Source organism: Danio aesculapii, chromosome 9 (genome assembly GCF_903798145.1).
Source record: "Danio aesculapii chromosome 9, fDanAes4.1, whole genome shotgun sequence".
NCBI lineage: Eukaryota > Metazoa > Chordata > Actinopteri > Cypriniformes > Danionidae > Danio > Danio aesculapii.
The window spans coordinates 33,222,629-33,241,324 of NC_079443.1; the positions used below are offsets into that span (position 1 = coordinate 33,222,629).

Sequence of the window (18,696 nt, forward strand, 5' to 3'; positions counted from 1 at the left end):
AGTAATCCACCCAGTAATCAATCCAATAATGTTGTAAATATTACTCAAAGTATGAGAAAAAGTAGCCTGTCTTGAGGTAGTTCAGTACGTGCGATTTGATTGGACAGTCATTGCAAGATTTATCTACTTAGCCAATTCCCATATACAAGAAAAAAATAAAGTAGTGACTAGGGATGTCCAGATCTGATCACATGGTTTTAGACTCTATCGGAATCGGACATTACCTCCCGATCAGGACTCAAATATGTACTGTGGCGAGTGAGGTGGGGGTCAGAGCCGTGAGGGTGTGTGAGCCGGGTGGCGTGAGTGAGATGATCAGAGACACATGGACGCATCACTGCCCTGGAAGCTAAAAGTAGGAGAGACGCCAGTGCTAGACGAGAGAGGACCAGGCTTGAATGTTTTATGTTTAGCTTTTGGTTGCAGTTTAACAGTTGTCTTCGTGAGTCTTTATTATTAAATCGTTTAAAAATTCGTCTGACTTCATATATTTTATTTTATGAAACTTTAGTTTTTTTATTGTGTTCTGTTAAAGTTTGTTAAAAAGAAAAATGTATAGCAATGGGAAATGTACCCTCTCTTAAGTGAAATCATTGTACTGTATTTATTGCTACTATAAATACAAATGTAAAAAATGGTTCATTGGTTCTCCGCCTCCCTCTTCCTGATGGTCAGGTGGCCATCAAACTTCATTACATATATATTCTCATTATTTTTAACACATCTATAGTACACCCCATCTTGAAAATGAATATTTTTATCAATTTCTCAGAGAATATAGGTCAGGGATGGGCAAACTCGATCCTGGAGGGCCGGTGTCCCTGCATAGTTTTACTCCAACCCTAATCAAACACACCTGCTTGTAGCTTTCTAGTGATCTTAAAGACACAAATTAGGGTGTTCAGGTGTGTTTGATTAGTGTTGGAGCAAAACTCTGCAGGGACACCGGCCCTCGAGGATCAAGTTTGCCCATGCCTGATATAGGTGATATATTTTTGTGCATTTTAACAAAACAGATTTAGTAAAAAGATATATGTATTAAAATAAGAGTTTAGTCACAGAACATATTTAGAAAAAGAAAGATAATCCATTTAAATTGATGCTAAATATTGCAAAAAAACATTTACAAACTACAAAATTCATATATTTTTGTGTTTCTCTTGATTTTTGCTCCTTTAAAAAAAATTTTTTAATATTATTTTTAACACATCTATAGTTATGCGGTGGCACAGAGAAACAGCAACGTGTGCGACATGACATTACTTTGTTGCAGAGATGCTATTGTTGTGCCGAGAAGCACACCCCTGCCACAAAATGCACCCTCGCATTAACATTCTCTCTCTACTTAAAAAAAATTAAATTGAAGGCCATAATTGATTAAAATGTAAAATGATTACTATTTTAATAGATAAAGCAAGGACAAAAAGTGAAACACATTTTAAAAGGCACTAGGTTTACAAGTGAATGTAAAATAATAATACTGACTGTAGTGTAGCCTAAAATTAGACTTTTTGGTGGGTTTTAAACAGACACTAAGGACACATGGAACAATAAAATTGTTGTTGCTGTTTTAAACTAAACCATACATTAAACAATGTACTTAATCTTGGTATTGTTTTTAAAGTCTATCTATTTATTTCTCTTCTGTAAGGGAAGGGTTCCATTCATGAAACTCACCTCAGTCACTCTCATTAGTGTCATAAATTTATTATTATATATATTTGAATCAATTTCAGTTAACAGCTGCACATTTCAGAGGAGGTGCAACTCATCGGCAAAGTAGAATATGGAAGCAGCTTGAAGCGCAATGCGTGAGTATGTCTGTGATCTTTTTTTAATGTTTTAAAGAAGAATCGGATCAGGTTTCGGTATCAGCAGATACTCAAAATCAAATGACCATAGTTTTTCTATAACTGCACTTTATAACTTATACCTGTATCCTGCACTTGCTGCTGTTGCACTGCTGGTTAGACCTAAACTGCATTTCGTTGCCTTGTACTTGTACATGTGTAATGACAATAAAGTTGAATCTAATCTAATCTATCTAATCTAAAATAAACCTGATAGGCACATCCCTAGTAGTGACTGCAGGTTGAAGGGAAATAGTGGAGTAAAAGCACTAATACAGCACTAAAAATTTACTCAAGGAAAAGTAAATGTACACATTTTTAAAACTACTTACTAAATTACAATTCATGAGAGAAACTACTCAATTCCAGTAATTTGACTATTTATAATTTGTTATTTTACACCACTGCTTGTATGTTCTATGGCAATATATTCAAATGACATAGAAATCAGATTTCTGGTGGTTAAAAAAAAAACATTTTACCATTTTGAATGAGCGTCTGGGAGCGTGTAAACCGTCCATGAACAGCCGTCAGATGAAGAGGGCTTTTCCCATCACGACTCTGAGGAGACAACATTAGCATAAAGCACACGTGATTTGGACTGTCTGTCTATATTTAGTCCAAGGTAGCCATACCTGGACATTGACGTCTGCTCCGCTGTTGACCAGGAACTCTAGACACAGGGCACCATGAGTGGAAGCAGCAGCAAAGTGAAGAGGAGTGAAACCTTTGTTATTGGGCTGACTGACATTAGCACCATAATCGATCAGCTCACTGACCACTGCGTCCTGCCCATTAAAACAAGCAACATGCAGAGCCGTGTTCCCAAAGGCATTGGCTTCATCTATCTGTGAAACATACAACAGAAAGTTCAGCTAAAGCTAGACTCTATGTTCTCCTCACTATATCTAATGTTTGAGTACCTCTACGGCCAGGCTGAGCAGGTGTTTGACCACAGCGATCTGACCGTTGGAAGCAGCGGCATGTAGAGGTGCGTATCCTCTCTTGTCTTTGCAGCTGATCTCTGCCCCTTGACTCACCAGTAAACACACTACATCTAAATGACCTGCAAGAGTATAAAGTGGAGATCAAGAACACATTAGGCATTAAATGTGATATTTGTCATTATTACAATAAAACATATATTATATTACATTACATTACATGTATTATATTGTATTTTATTGTATTATATTATATTCCATTGTGGCAGCCCCTAAAAAAGCAGGGAATAAGCATAAGAAAAATTAAATTAAATTAAATTAAATTCCAAATCTATTCCAATTCAATTAAAGTCCAAATCCAATCCAATTAATTTAAATAAAAAATGTAATAAATAAAAAAATTTACAAAATTAATAAAAATTAAATTAAATTACGAATCGATTTCAATTCAATTAAAGTCCAAATCCAATCCAATTAAATTCAATTAAAAATATAAAAAATTAAATTAAATTAAATTAAGTTCCAAATCCAATCCAATTAAATATTTTATTATTATTAAATTATTAATTAAATAAAATTAAATTCTAAATGCAATCCAATAAAATTTTTTATTAAAAATTAAAATTATATTAAAAAATAAATTTAATTAATTTGCAAATTGATTTAAATTCAATTAAAGTCCAAACCCAATCCAAGTTAAATAAAAAATATAATAAATAAAAATTTTATAAAATTAAATTAAATTAAATTCCAATTCAATTCAAAGTTGAAATCCAATAAAATGAAATAAATAAAAAAATTTTAATTATTAAAAATTTAATTAAAATTTAATTAAGTTCAAAATCCAATCCAATTAAATTAAATAAAAAAATAATTAGAAAAAATTAAATTAAATTAAATTAAAATTTTAATTAAATTAAAATTTGATTCTAAATTGATTGAAATTCAATTAAAGTCCAAATCCAATGCAATTAAATTAAAAATATATTTTTTTTATTAAAAATGTAATTTAATTAAATTCCAAATCCAATCCAATTACATTTCATTTATTTAAATTTAATTAAATTCCACATTCAATTCAATTAAAAATTAAATCAAATGAGATCAAATTAAATTAAATCTGCCTTTTTTCGAAACTTAATAAATACATGAATTGTAAATTATGTAAAATCCTTACATTTCCCCAATATATGCAATAACAACAATGATGTCCTATAGACATTTACCAATCAAATGGAACCAACATCAACAAAACTATTTTTGCATTGCAGAGATGTAGAACTGTGAAGTCGAACTTAGATGTCATTGAATCATTCATTTAAACAAATTATTCAAAAGTAAATCAAGTCTTTATCAAGGGTTTATTCACTCAAAGAAAAAATAAGATATATACAACATTATTGTAAAAGATGGTGCATGATGTCACCCACCCTATTTGCATACAGACTACATAAGCTGTAATTTTATTGACAGCCCCCTGGTTACTGTTTTTTGCATCTGAAATAAAAACTGAAGAGTAAATATTGCATGAATGTCAAGTTTTATTAGACATCCCCTCACCCATATATGCTGCCCAGTGTAGTGCACGGCAGTCTTTCTTATCAAAAGCGTTGATGTTAGCACCCTTTGCCAGTAGGAGACTCACCATCTGAAGAAAAAGAGAGCGGAAAGTGAATAACATTGAGATAGAGAAACTGAGTGTGCGTGTGTCAGTCTCAACAGGCAGTAAGGCATGAGTGTGTCAGTAATTACAGGTCTCCTGAAGCACTTATTGTGTGCTGTGTGTTTGTGTCATAGTTTATATAATGACTTTCAAACCCATTCTGCATTGTTGAGATTTTTCACTACATGTGGGATATTGTGTGTGTAGCAGAGCGAATGTGACTGTCTATCTAAAAATTGCCATAGTGGAGCTGTCACATTGGATTTCCGACAATTAGTGTCAAACAACAGGAACTGTGTGCTCAGAAAGTTTTCTCAGAAAGACCTTAAAATGTCGGCTTCTAGCTCACTGCTTCAACTGGTCAACACCTGGGATGGGAGACCACATTTGAAAACTATGTAGCTGCTGGAAAAGGTGTTAGAGAGGCCAGCAGGGGAGACTCAATCTGCGGTCTGTGTGGGACCTAATGCCCCAGAATAGTGATGGGGACTCTATACTGTTCAGTAAGTAGCATTTGAGTGTCCAAAAAAGTTATGGATTATTATTCAAATACATGTAAATGTTTAGTGTGTTGTTTTCAAAATAACCAAGGTAGGGATGGGGAATCAACTTCAAAAGAGTCCATTCTTGGACTCTCAATGAACCTAGTGTCATGACAGGAATCAACTCCCAATGTCAAGTCTATTTTTAGGGGAAGAGGCTGTTGCATTCTCATCACACCAGACAACTTGATCATGGGTGCCTTCAGTGTTCGTTATTCTTGTGTAAAAGAGGCAGTTTTAGAGAGCTATAAAACATTATTTGTGGGGTATTTTGAGCTGAAACGTCACATACACACTCTAGTGACATCAGAGACTTATTTTACATCTTGTAAAAACAGGTATAATAGGTCCCCTTTAAAATGAAATTAGTGCAACTTTGAAAAGCACTTCCAAATTTTGTTCTTAACTTGCAATACCTCTGTGTGCCCGTTGAGGGCGGCGTGGTGCAGGGCGGTGCGTCCTCCACGATCTGATACGTTAACGCTGCTCAGTAGTGGGATGATGACCTCAGCACAGCGCAAGGCCTTGTTGGCGGCAGCGACATGCAGAGGTGTCTGCCAGTTCTTATCCCGAGCATTCACATCAGCAGAGTGACGAATTAGCACGCGAACAGCCTCCTAAAAATAGTCAAAGAAAATCATGTCATTACATTGGCACAGTTAGAAAATTTTTTAACAATCAGAATTAAAGGTTAAAAAAATGAACTTATAATAGGTATGGGTCGACTCCTTCCACACTATACCGCTGAAAACGCGCATCACGTGACCACACAAACACACTCTGTCATGCGCTCTAGCATATGCACACATCTGACCTTCAGGAAGTCAGCCGGTGATTTGAGCACAAAACCCCAGAGAGCAGTGCACGTCGGACAGTTTATCAAGGATGTACCACTGGATCGCGTCTCACTATAATTGTTAAATGTGAAATTTAATTAATCTTGTCTCTATCTAACGACTCTTCTGTCTTTTGGATCTATCAGGTAACGTGTCACAGCGTCAGTACACTGCTTCAATCTTTTGCTTTCATGCTTGTACTTAACCTCAGATACTGTTGGTTGGTTCCTGTTGGTGCACCTTTTTTACCAATGTTAATGCACCATTATAACGAGATCACAGATCACTCTGCCTATTCATGCCAGAGTCCCACAGAAACAGTGATCGAAAAGTGGTTATTTGTGTGTAGCTTATGTTTATTTATTTATGACTTGGTTATGGGTAAAACAAATACTATGCTGGTCAGGTAGTTGAAACGGTAGGCTACAAATAATTAATTTGTTTTGAATTAATTAATTAATCATAAATAATTAATTTACAGCCACCTATGACGACGATACCATCGTCTATTGCCATGTTTCACATTAGATATCGTATGAATTGGTCGACATCGCCCAACCCTGATTTATAATCACACAGAAGCTGCTGCAAATGATTAGCATTGTTGTAAAGGCATCCTGCTGACTGTGTGACATTATTACACAACATCTGGTTCTCACTGAAACATGATTGTCCCCACCTCGCTACGTGATGCTACTGCCCTGTGGAGTGGAGTCAACCACATATTGTCTTTGGCATTGACACGTGCACCTAAAATGAGGGAGTAAAAGAGAAAAACAAAACTATTAATATCTAAAAATTGAGGAACGTTTGATTTAACAGTAAAGGGATAGTTCATCTAAAAGCAAGAAATAAAATCTGCCATTCACCCTCATCTTGATACAATTAAAAATAGAGAAAACACAGAATTTAAAACAATGTGACTGTAAATAGATAATGGCATAATTATCATGCATGAGTAAAAATAACCTTTTAAAGGACTGCATTTATTTTATAGGAGTTGCCTATGGAGCTACTATGGAATTGAGGTAATGACTGAAATGGAGGGAGAGAGAAACACCTGACACAATGAGGAGCTCTGTGATCTCAGCATCTCCCAGGAAGGCTGCTGCATGCAGGGGAGCACGTTTCTCAGCATCCTGAAAAAGAGACAGGTGACAAAGATGATGTTAAATCAAATCAATGATTTGTGGCTTTTACTCCATTTGAGTAAGCAAAGCAAACAAGCACCGAATGATACACATTTAAAATTAAACAAGAAAAAAATGCATGACTGCCATTCAAATCTTTGGAGTCTGTATGTTTTTTAAATGTCTGTGAAAGAACGCCTTGCCTTTGCTCACCAAAGCTCAAAATACAGTAAATTATGAGAACATTAGTATTATTTACAAAGATTTTTACTAGCCCTTTACAATTGCAGTAAATCTGTAAATAACCCTTTAAATTGCCCATTTATTATTATTATTATTATTATTATTATTATTATTATTATTATTATTATCTACCAATAAGTTGGCACCTATAATAACTTTTGTTTGGAAAAATTGCAGACATTTTCCAATACCATCTACAACTACCTATAGCAAAAAACAACTACCACAACTAGCACTTGTAACTAGGGCTCCACAATTAATTGAAAAAAGCCACACACACCCCACACGATCTTAATTCAGCATCTGTACGATTTATTCATTCATTCATTTTCTTCTCGGCTTAGTCCGTTTTTTAATCTGGGGTTGCCACAGCGGAATGAACCACCAACTTATCCAGGATTTGTTTTACGCAGCGGATGCCCTTCCAGCTGCAACCCATCACTGGGAAACATCCATACACACTCATTCATCCACGTACACTACGGACAATTTTTTAGCATACTCAATTCACCTATACCACATGTCTTTGGGGGAATCCGGACCACCCGGAGGAAACTCACAGGGAGAACATGCAAACTCCACACAGAAATGCCAACTGACCCAGTCGGGGCTCCAACCAGTGACCTTCTTGCTGTGAGGCGATTGTGCTACCCACTGCTCCACCGTGCTGCCCTGTACGATTCAGGCAATTATATTTTCAAGTTCGGGAGAAGCATAAAGGCACCACACAAGTCTTCACATTGTTTTATATACATTGCTCAGCAACGTGGATACCTCCAAATGGTGTTAAAAGAGTCACATACTGTATTTCTAAGGTATAATTGACCCAAAAATGTCCTTTCTGTCCTAATGTAATGATGTATTCGCGGCCACGAAATCACACGTAAGCTGAAGCACTGTTTGTTTACTACTGAGAGGACACGTGCATGTCAGCGAATGAGGTCTACTTTAGTGAACAGAACCAGCATAGGCTGTGAATAACAGCTAATAAAGTTGTAAATAACATTCAGTTTGTTGCACAGAGTGATCCTTTGGGAGCCGCGAGGGGAAATATGATTTCCATGTATGTTTCTTTTTCTCAAAGTGACGGCAGCCATGACAGAATCCGCACTCAACAACTACTTCAGCCTACATAATATTGAATATAATGCAAGAGGGAATCTGATAATGACAAATGTTTCATTTTACCAGTGAAATAAAATGGTCTAATAATGTTGTCAATGACAAATGACAAGCATATGTCTCAAACATAATAATTCAACTTCAGAATTATGAATAGTTGTATTCTGATGTGTTCACTTTACTGTGAATTAACAACCCAGACGAATTTAAAGTCTAGTCAAGTCCACCATTGCAGGTCTATACAAACTTTAGCATTTTAACCAACGGTAGACCTACACATAGGCCTAATATTATTGTTGTTTTACAGTATGTTTAAGAAATAACAATAATAATAGAATAATCACATCAATCTTTATTTTTTACATCTACAGAATGGTGAGAAAATACTGATCTTGATTTGAAGCAAAAAAAATCGTGATTCTCATTTTAGCCAGAATCGTGCAGCCCTACTTGTAACGTAAACATACTCTAAAATCCTGTTTCTGCTGGAAATAGGCTGCATCAATGCTACAAAGAAATAGTCTGAAAAAAAACATTTAATGTGAATTGTAGAGTAGATTTAAATCTGAAGAATTTGGCCTTTTTAAGACTTTTTAACTCCTTAATAGAATATGCTGATTGTCTGTCATTGCAAAGCGGCGCACAACAAAAGAGTCTTTACAATCACTGAAACACTAATGTGCTCACACACTGGCAGTGGTGACATCTCAGCGTGTCCATTGTCTGAACCTGTTTGCACATGCAGTCTGAAATCGTGACCGGCGGCTCTTCATAAAACATTCGGACAGCAAGCTAATTCTTGCTGGAGCCATTAGGGCGGACACAGACAGGCAAGCAGAATAAATAAATATCCTGGAAGAAGAATAATCCTGAAAACTATTTTGTGTCCTGTTGCCTTTACTGAAACGAATGTATATAAATCTCTGGCAGCTTTCCATGGGATTCCTCGACTGTTGTGCTGCAAGTAACAAAGGGATGAGATATAGTCATGTGAGGAGAAGAGCAGAAGAAACTGACTCATACCAGTGCATTGACGTCTTCTGATTTACATAGGAGCACACGAATCTCATCAGGGTCTCCGTTAAAGATGGCTTGGACTAGGGGTGGCTGTGAAAAACAAGAGGTTAGTTAGAAAGCATTAGTGTTAATATTACTCAAACTTAAAGAACTTGATTACTCCAACAGGGACTCTACGCTAAGAAATTTTAAGGAGTGAATGTGCTGCTAATTAAGATAATAGAAGAAGAGTTGTTGAAATAATTGTTTACAGCGCACATAAGGAAGATATTGGCAAGTCAGTCTAGCCACTATGAATGAACTACAAACCTTAGAACGAGAAAATTACATTTGGGATAATTTTACATTTTACATTAATTTTACATTTGGGATAAGTTTTTCCCCCCAAAATAATCAAGTGGGTATCGTTGCAGACCAGAGACCTCCAAGTGGGAGGGATTACACTGCAAGTAGGCTGGGTGACCTACATTAATACAATAAAACATTAATAAAACACAACAAGTTACTGTGAGGTTGAGTTTAGGGTTGGTGTAGGTGTAATAGACAGAAATATAACACAACAGGTTACTGTGAGGTTGAGTTTAGGGTTGGTGTAGGTGTAATAGACGTGAATAAAACACAACAGGTTACTGTGAGGTTGAGTTTAGGGTTGGTGTAGGTGTAATAGATGTAAATAAACAACAGGTTACTTTGAGGTTGGGTTTAAGGTTGGTGTAGGTGTAATAGACTTGAATAAAACACAACAGGTTACTGTGAAGTTGGGTTTAGGGTTGGTGTAGGTGTAGTAGACATAAATAGAACACAACAGGTTACTGTGAGGTTGAGTTTAGGGTTGGTGTAGGTGTAATAGCTGTAAATAAAACAACAGGTTACTTTGAGGTTTGGTTTAGGGTTGGGGTAGGTGTAATAGACTTAAATAAAACACAACAGGTTACTGTGAGGTTGGGTTTAGGGTTGGTGTAGGTGTAGTAGACATAAATAGAACACAACAGGTTACTGTGAGGTTGGGTTTAGGGTTGGTGTAGGTGTAATAGTCGTAAATAAAACACAACAGGTTACTCTGAGGTTGGGTTTAGGGTTGGTGTAGGTGTAATAGTCGTAAATAAAACACAACAGGTTACTCTGAGGTTGGGTTTAGGGTTGGTGTAGGTGTAATAGATGTAAATAAAACACAACCGGTTACTGTGAGGTTGAGTTTAGGTTTGGTGTAGGTGTAATAGATGTAAATAAAACACAACAGGTTACTCTGAGGTTGGGTTTAGGGTTGGTGTAGGTGTAATAGTCGTAAATAAAACAGAACAGGTTACGGTGAGGTTGGGTTAAGGGTTGGTGTAGGTGTAATAGTCATAAATAAAACAGAACAGGTTACGTGAGGTTGGGTTTAGGATTGGGGTAGGTGTAGATATTCATAAAACACAACAGGTTACTGTGAGATTAGTACAGCCCACTTGGAGCCCAAGTTCCAGCCATTTGGAGCTGGCTAAGACCTCCATTTATACCTTTATCAAAATAATTGTGCACTGTATACATTTTAAAGGTATTGGTGAAACATCATCTGTAAGCCAGTAGTAATAATTTACAAATCTTTTGAATATTTTAAGTAAAAAAAAAGTACTGGGTGTGTAAATCAAGTTACTAGAAAAAGTTCATAGTCAGTAAGTCAGTATATGACCACTACTCTATTAAACTATCTACTCTATTAAAAATCATTTATATCGCTTTTTCTGCATTGTAAATGTAATTTACATTTGATCCTGAAAGCAACATTTGCAAATATTAAGCTTAAATCAATGTTAATTTATTGTGCGTCATAATTACTGTTGTTTCGCTTATTTTCTCTGACAAAATCCAGTCATGTAAAAGGGTGAAAGATTTTTCTATGGAGATACTGTATGTAAAATTGGTCATCTAAATTTCTAAGAACAACCAAAAATGTATTCGTCAGCTGCTCTTACATTCGTACGCTACTTATAAATCCCAAAAGCTAGGAACCACCCAACAACTCAAGCAAGAGACACTTATCGGAACGCACAACAAACCACTCAAAATGCATTAGCAATCATACAGCAAATTCCTGGCACTAGCACCGTGGAGTCTGTGTATGCAAGGCACCACATTTTCTTCAGAAAATCATTTGGAATAACTTTGTCATTCAGTTCAAATGATCAGTTCTTTGCATCTGTTTCTCAGCACAAATTTCTAACACTACCAGACAACTAGGCTACGAAACCACACAGCCTTCACCATTTCCATGAAATGGAGTCATTACAGGGAGGCCAAATCGAGCCCCGGGAGCCCCAAGGAAGCTTTTGCACCACACATTGAGTGAAAGTCATATTTCCTCTACATAATTATCATCTTCGGTCCTTCTTTATGAAGTAACTAAAGACTAAAGTCATCCCAAATATATTTTTAAACTTAGTTTTGTCCACTATTTTCTTCAAGTGCAAAGTTTTGCATGTTAAAATGGCAACACATTTAAAGGCTATGATAATTTAAAACATGCGTGGGATAACGAAGACACGGCAAAGCGGTTTAAGCCAAAATTGGCTGCATCTAAACTTCCATCGTCTCAGTTTGCATTAACCCCCATGTATCACTTCCTGATTCTTTATTTGTCACATTCGCAGAAGCAACACAGAGGAAGCGTGGAAAGCATTTTCACTTCCGCTATACAGCAGAACGCATGCAGTCAAGCCAACATGCAAATGAACACACTGGGTTCTTCAGAGCTAAGCACTAAGAAAAGAGATTGCCAGAGCAAGGGTATTTTAATGGTTTCAGTATATTAGCATACAAACCCTAGATTAATTCTTAGCTGTATATCATGGAATTCTTGCAGTTATATCATAGGTTTTTCAATAGTTTACCCAAAAATAAAAAAATTGTGTAATTTGATGCTATTTATACTTAGTGGAAGGAACAGTGGCAGATAATTGACTTCAGTCATCATTTACTCATCCTCTGATTGTTCCAGACCTATTTGAGTTTAATTGAAATTCCAGTAAAAAAAAAAAAAAAAAAAAAAAAAAAAAAAAAAAAAACTGCTAACGGCTTCTAGTACACTCAAAAAATGAGTTTTGCTGGTTGTTCAAACTACTTATTTAAAATGAGCTGAACCAACACAATTTTAGGGTTGTTGTGGGAAACAACTTAATTGTTTCATGTTCAATCCACTTACAATGGCAAAAACAATTAATTTAACTTAAAGGGCACCTATTTTATCCCTTTTATGAGATGTAAGACAAGCCTTTGGCATCTCCAGAATGTGTCTGTAAAGTTCCAGCTCAAAATCCCCATCTGTTTTTATTATACAATGCAGAATATACTCATTTTGGTGCCTGGGGACAGTGAAGCAGTTTTTGTTGCCTGTGGCTTTAAATGCAAATGGGCTGCTTCTCCCCGCCCACAATTCCCAATTTCAATTGAGTTTCTCATGCCTTCCATCATATGAACAGCAGTCAGTGATAGAGGCAGATACAGATGAAGTCGAAATACAGCTCAATCAAAATACAGAGAACGTTTATTTGATGTATTTGTGGTGGAGTTTATTCAAGCCTTTCTGAAACGATGGGTCACACACAAATGCCATTTGCAGTACACGCACACATGTGCATTTACTGACACCATGCGGCTGTAGTGATTATAGCGGTTAAAGGCCCATGCACACCGATACGCATTTTGCTCAAGTTTTCCATCGACATTTAACGCCTCGTGACTAAATAAAGAGTGTCAATGTGATCGTGCACACCAACGCGCAAAAACGCCTGGCGTAAAAGCGCCACTTTTATAAAAACGCCTCAAGCTCATTTTTTTGTTTTGACGCGCTGCATCAAAACCTTCTCCACCAATCAGATTGCCACTTCTGTTCACGCACACAGAGCTGCTGAAGTTACAGTAAACAGCACTTGGAGCGCTCAAGCGCAAAACTGTCAGTGCGAGCGCACACTGAAGAAGATGCCGAGAGGCGATATGAACGTGGAGCTGCCTATTGCACTGGTGAAAAATAATCATTTCTTCATCGCTAGAGCTGGAGCTGCTACTTGAACCATCCATAACATTAAGCGTGTCAACTTTGTCTTCTTCTTCTGTGTTACAAGCGGGTGTCAGAAGCTTAAAGTTGTGTAGCGCCATCTAAAGTCAAGGAGTGATTTTGCATACTCTTCAGCTTGACGCCAGTGAAAATCGCTTGGGTTTGAATCTGGAAAAACGTCTTGAAAAACGCTGGCGATAAACGCAAACAAAAAGCGTCCCGGTGTGTAGGAGCCTTAAGAGTTACATAGCGATTTTACTGTCTAATTCTTGAGAAGCAACTGATCACAGAGTTTATATAGATATTTTAATCCCAGTTTCTTTGTAAAGAATTCTGTGGACATGTTTATATATGTTATTATAGAAACATGGTGCCTGTCAATCAATTCGGTGGGTGGGGAAAACCTCACTCTTACGTCACATTGCGGTGGGCCTCAAAATCACTGAGATTTGGGTCCTATTTTAACGTCAGGAAATTGTAAAAAAAAAAGAGACTTATTGTGTTTCTATCACTCCAATATGACTGGACACACTATACCTACACACACTTCTGTCCAAACAGCTTACAGAAGTTGATTTTCATCATAGGTGCCCTTTTAATCAATTTGTTTTGAGACAACATAAGACAATTGTGTGGAACCCAGCATTTTTTACAGTGTATGTTTAGTTCCTACTATGGATGATGATGTATTTTACCCAACCTTCTTAAGAATATCTTTCTTGTTTCATGTTCAAATTGAAATTCATAAAAGTTCAGAACCACTTGAGAGTGAGTAAATATTGAGGAACTGTGTTAATATTTAATAAATAAATATAATATTCAATATTCTAAGAATAGCTTCTTTCACGATACGACTTTCTCTTTAGTACGCTATGCAAACAAACTCTCTGTGTACAGACAACAGGAGATGTGTTGTTGAGATCGGCTCTATTTTCAGCTCCAGAAACAGGCCATCTTACACCCACTCACTTCAAACTCATTTCATCTTCCATAAGAAAAATGATCTCTGCTATGCCAATTCGCCACAAGCCATCAGTCATTTCAAGCACGTCAGCTCGCTAAAAACGCCAAAAATGTTGAACAATTTCATGTATTTTTCTTTCATGCATCTGATCTTACCACATCATATCATGAGCTCTCTTAATCGTTTCCTCTGCACAGCATTGAAAATAAATAGAGATCAAATACCAGCTCAATTCTCCAAATTCTCAGATTTTTTTTCTTCAGATTATCATGTGGATCCTTCAAATGTGCCGCAAACTCCTCAAATCGGTCAAGAAGACACATAAACATGTCTGAAGTTTTAATATTGGATTGCAGTTGACCAGGCACCACAGCCCAGAGTGTAATTATTTCTAAATTAATTAAAGTTTAACCATAAAATAGTGAATGTTTGTCATTTGCATCTGTTTTTAAGGCCTGTTACTGTGTAAACATTCCAGGCATAAAACCATGAGCTTTATCAAAGATTGCTTTGCGCCTGATTACCATTGGACTCCTTAAAAAAAGGCTACTTAATTTTCATCTTTGTCCTTTTCTATTTATCTATTGCTTCTTATTCGTTTTTTATATTTTATGCAGATGCACTTCCCCACAGTCACAACAGATGCTCTAAAATAATGCATTATTTCCAAACACTGCTATTCAGGTTATCTGTTTTTATATTGCAAGATATATCAAAGAAAAACTATTGCAATGTCAGTATTTTCTAATATTGTGCAGCCCTATTTCATCATGTAATGTAGCCTATAACCTTGTTCCAGAAGGCACACCAACAGTACACATGTTCAACCTCTTCCTAATCACACACACTTGAATCAACTCATTAGAACTTTAGATGAGACTCCAAAACCTGAAATGAATGGGTCAGATAAGGGAAACATCCAAAATATGTACTGTTGGTGTGCTCTCAGGAACAGGGTTGGGAAACACTGCCCTATAAAACAGTTCTGAGGGTCAATTAAACAGTGTAAAAATTCAGATGGAGGGCAGGAAGTAAAAAACTACAATGAAAACAGGGGACAGTCCGTATTTTTGCGTTATATCCCATATTTCAAAGGAGAAATAGATAGAAAAATAGCCACATATGTTGAGCATAATCCTTATATCAAGAAGAGGGCCCAAGTTTTCTACTGAACTACAATATATTTGCATGTCATCAAAGCGGTAGATAGCTACTGTAAGTTATTACATGAAAAAATGTTATAGCAAGTACTGTAGTGTTTAGAAGCATACTTGAATTAAACTGTTGTAGTAAATATATGGTTATGGTACAACACAACTAGTAATAAACAAATTATCCAATAGGCTATATTTTTATAATTATGCACCACAGTTTACACTAATGTTACAGTATTTATTACAGATTATCGGTTTACCAGTATTCTGTAGCATTCATTAACAAAGAGCTGTACTATACAGTATACATTTTACTATAATGTGGTTCAAAAACATATTATAAATTACTATAGTTTTTTCATGCGGATAACGTTATGTCTCCCAGACATTTACACGAAAAAAACAGATGAACGCACATTAAAGCGTGAATGCATAGTCCACATTATAGTTATCATCGTGATTATTATACACATTTTAGTGGATGGTAAAAAGTGCTCCACAGGTCTAGTTTTTGCAACAGTAGCATTTGTTGTTCGGTCGATGAACTTACCATCAATCATTAAATGCTGCACATCTCTATGTTAAAGTTATGCTTGATCATTCCACCAAAACACCCGTAAAGACTTGGATTATTGCAAAATAAGACGGACATTTCATTGCAGCAATTGCATGGCAGGGTATGAAATTTTTATTATCCTGGATTTGGTATATGTGTGGTGGTGTTTGTGTCTGATTTTTATATAATACATTAACATATAATATACATAGCTAGGCCTGTATATAATCCTTATTAGTGCTGGCAAACAAATTATTGCGTTCAAAAAAATGTTTGTAAACATAGATGAATTAAATAAATGTTTATTACATGCTGCCTTTTCTTCGGTTTTAAGCCAGTTTCTTGAACTTTCCCCTCTTTATGACCAAAAACAGCAAAAGTTGTTTGGCATTTATCATTTTTGCAGATTTAAGCAATTATAAACAACACAAAACAGAAATTTCTTTATCTTCTGACAGTGATTCCTATGTAGAAGAACCACTTCCTGCCTCAATCTGAGTCTTGCGAGTCATCAATGACGTCATGTGAAAACAACCTCCTAGACTGTAAAAAAAAAATCTAACTAAACCCAATTTGCATAAGCACTGTTTGCATTATTCTATTACATTTTAGCATATAAAATTAAATAATGCAAGTAGAGTCAGTGTTCACATTGAAAAGGGAAAATAAGAGATGGGCTAAATGGATATACTCATTTAAGAGAGGAAAAAATAAGGTTGAACATAGGGCTGGGCGAAAAAAAATCGGTAACGATATTTACTGACCAAACACCATTGTCAATCAATAAAAAAAAAAGTTTTATCGATATTGACAAAATAATCAATATTTTTATTTTGGTCCATTAAAATTATTTGCCTTAGTAATTATATTTTTGTTTTTGACTATTAAAACTATTTGCCTTCGTAATGTTGGTAAATTATACTAAAGTTGTTAAATAAAAAAATCATAATATTCCTAAATGTATTTTTAAAAAATATTCAATAATTATCGATATCGAATGATATGAAGCAAGATATCGTGATCATTTTTTTTGCAATATCGCTCAGCCCTAGTTAATGCACTCAACGGTCCAACTTTATTTATGTAGTGGAGGGGGCTTTTCATACAGCAGTGTAAATGGCAACTGTCTTTAAGAAAATATAAATACATCTATTCACAAAAGTATTTACAGTGCTCAGCATATAAATGTACACCCCTCACAAAGCTACCTTTTAAATTCATATTCATCAATTTTTAAAGACGCACTATCCTTATACATAAATCGCCGATTTGACTTTAAAATAACTACATTCTCGCTTGAAAATCTCTTAAAATTGATTTTGTGGCATAATTGATGAGTATTTTTCTAATTTTGTGGATTTCCCATCCGGCAGTAACAGTCCTCAATGGCTTCCTGTGCAGCACATGCGAGTTACTATGGTAACTACAAATGTTTGGGAGAAGCGCATTTATTTCAAGCTGTGATCAAAACTGACTTGAACTACCTGTGCGTTTCAAGGAAAATAATGCACCCCTTCCAGCCAATCAGAATCAAGAATTTCAACAAACCATGGAATAATTGTGCATATACTTTAGATTAGTCAGTACTGAAGCCAAATCTGGAGCTTATCTAACAAGATAACTTACAATAACGGTCCAAAAACTAGTACACCCACATTTATATGTTATAGAAAAATATGAAATGCAAAATTAAAAAAGAGGGGAAAAAAAAAAATCAAGAGAAGCAATAAATTGTTGAAATTTTGTAGGTTGTAATTTATTTTTTATTTTTTTTTGCAATATTTTGCTTGAATTTATTTGTATTATCTTTAAATTGTTAAATATGTTTGATGGCTAAAATATTATTTGAATAAATACATCGGTTTAATAAATCTGTTTTGATTAAATACACCAAAATACATTGCCTATATTCACTGAGAAATGGAGAAAAATATTCAATTTCAAAATGGGGTGTACTCAATTATGCTGAGCACTGTATAGCTATTATACTCAAATACATACTCCCTATCAAAATAGCATCTAATTCTAAAGGGATAGTAGTAAGTTTTCATTTTCGGGTGAACTATCCCTTTAACGACCCATGTTAAATTCAGCAGAATTTACCAAAACATTTAATAAATTGAAGGAAACCACAGTTAGGAAGACATAAAAACACAAGCCCAAGATCAACAAATCTAAGATTTACAACAGAGCACTGGCCTGAAATTCTTTTTTACTGGCCCCAGGCCATCCTTACTGTGCTCTTTAATGTGAGAGCGCTGAATTTATGAGAACACAATGTTAAATTCTCCTCACTATGAGATGTTGCCTCTGTCTTGATTGCATACACAGCTCTTCTCTTTCTGGAAAGAGAACACAACAGCTGGTGACAACAGTGCTGTCTGTGTTGTGGCACCACAAAGCTTGGGGACGAGATTGTGGAGTGTTGGCACAAGCAAGGATCTGGACGGGTCTCGTCACAAATGAGGACATTCCCCGACCTCCCAGCGCCGCTCCATGCCAAAGCCAAACGCTCAAACACTGCAGCCATTGTTGACATGCATTAGGCTACACGGCCTCCCCCAACTCCCCATCCTCTAGGCTATCTCTACAGCCAATAGGAGAGAGGTAAAGTTCCGTCTTAGCCAATGAGAGCAGAGGTT

At 35.8% G+C, this 18,696-nt stretch overlaps 1 protein-coding gene across 3 annotated transcripts in view; it reads right to left on the reverse strand.

The window, feature by feature from the left end:
* ankrd44 (ankyrin repeat domain 44) overlaps window positions 1-18,696 on the reverse strand; it is a 59,154-nt gene that overhangs the window by 34,429 nt on the left and 6,029 nt on the right. For all 3 annotated transcript variants that reach the window (XM_056465487.1, XM_056465486.1, XM_056465488.1), the window contains exons 2-9: window positions 9,354-9,437; window positions 6,896-6,974; window positions 6,515-6,585; window positions 5,416-5,616; window positions 4,355-4,442; window positions 2,774-2,916; window positions 2,486-2,698; window positions 2,333-2,411 (exon numbers count right to left, since the gene is read on the reverse strand). In XM_056465487.1, the coding sequence (XP_056321462.1) occupies window positions 2,333-2,411; window positions 2,486-2,698; window positions 2,774-2,916; window positions 4,355-4,442; window positions 5,416-5,616; window positions 6,515-6,585; window positions 6,896-6,974; window positions 9,354-9,437 (958 nt within the window). The remainder of the gene's footprint in view (window positions 1-2,332; window positions 2,412-2,485; window positions 2,699-2,773; window positions 2,917-4,354; window positions 4,443-5,415; window positions 5,617-6,514; window positions 6,586-6,895; window positions 6,975-9,353; window positions 9,438-18,696) is intronic.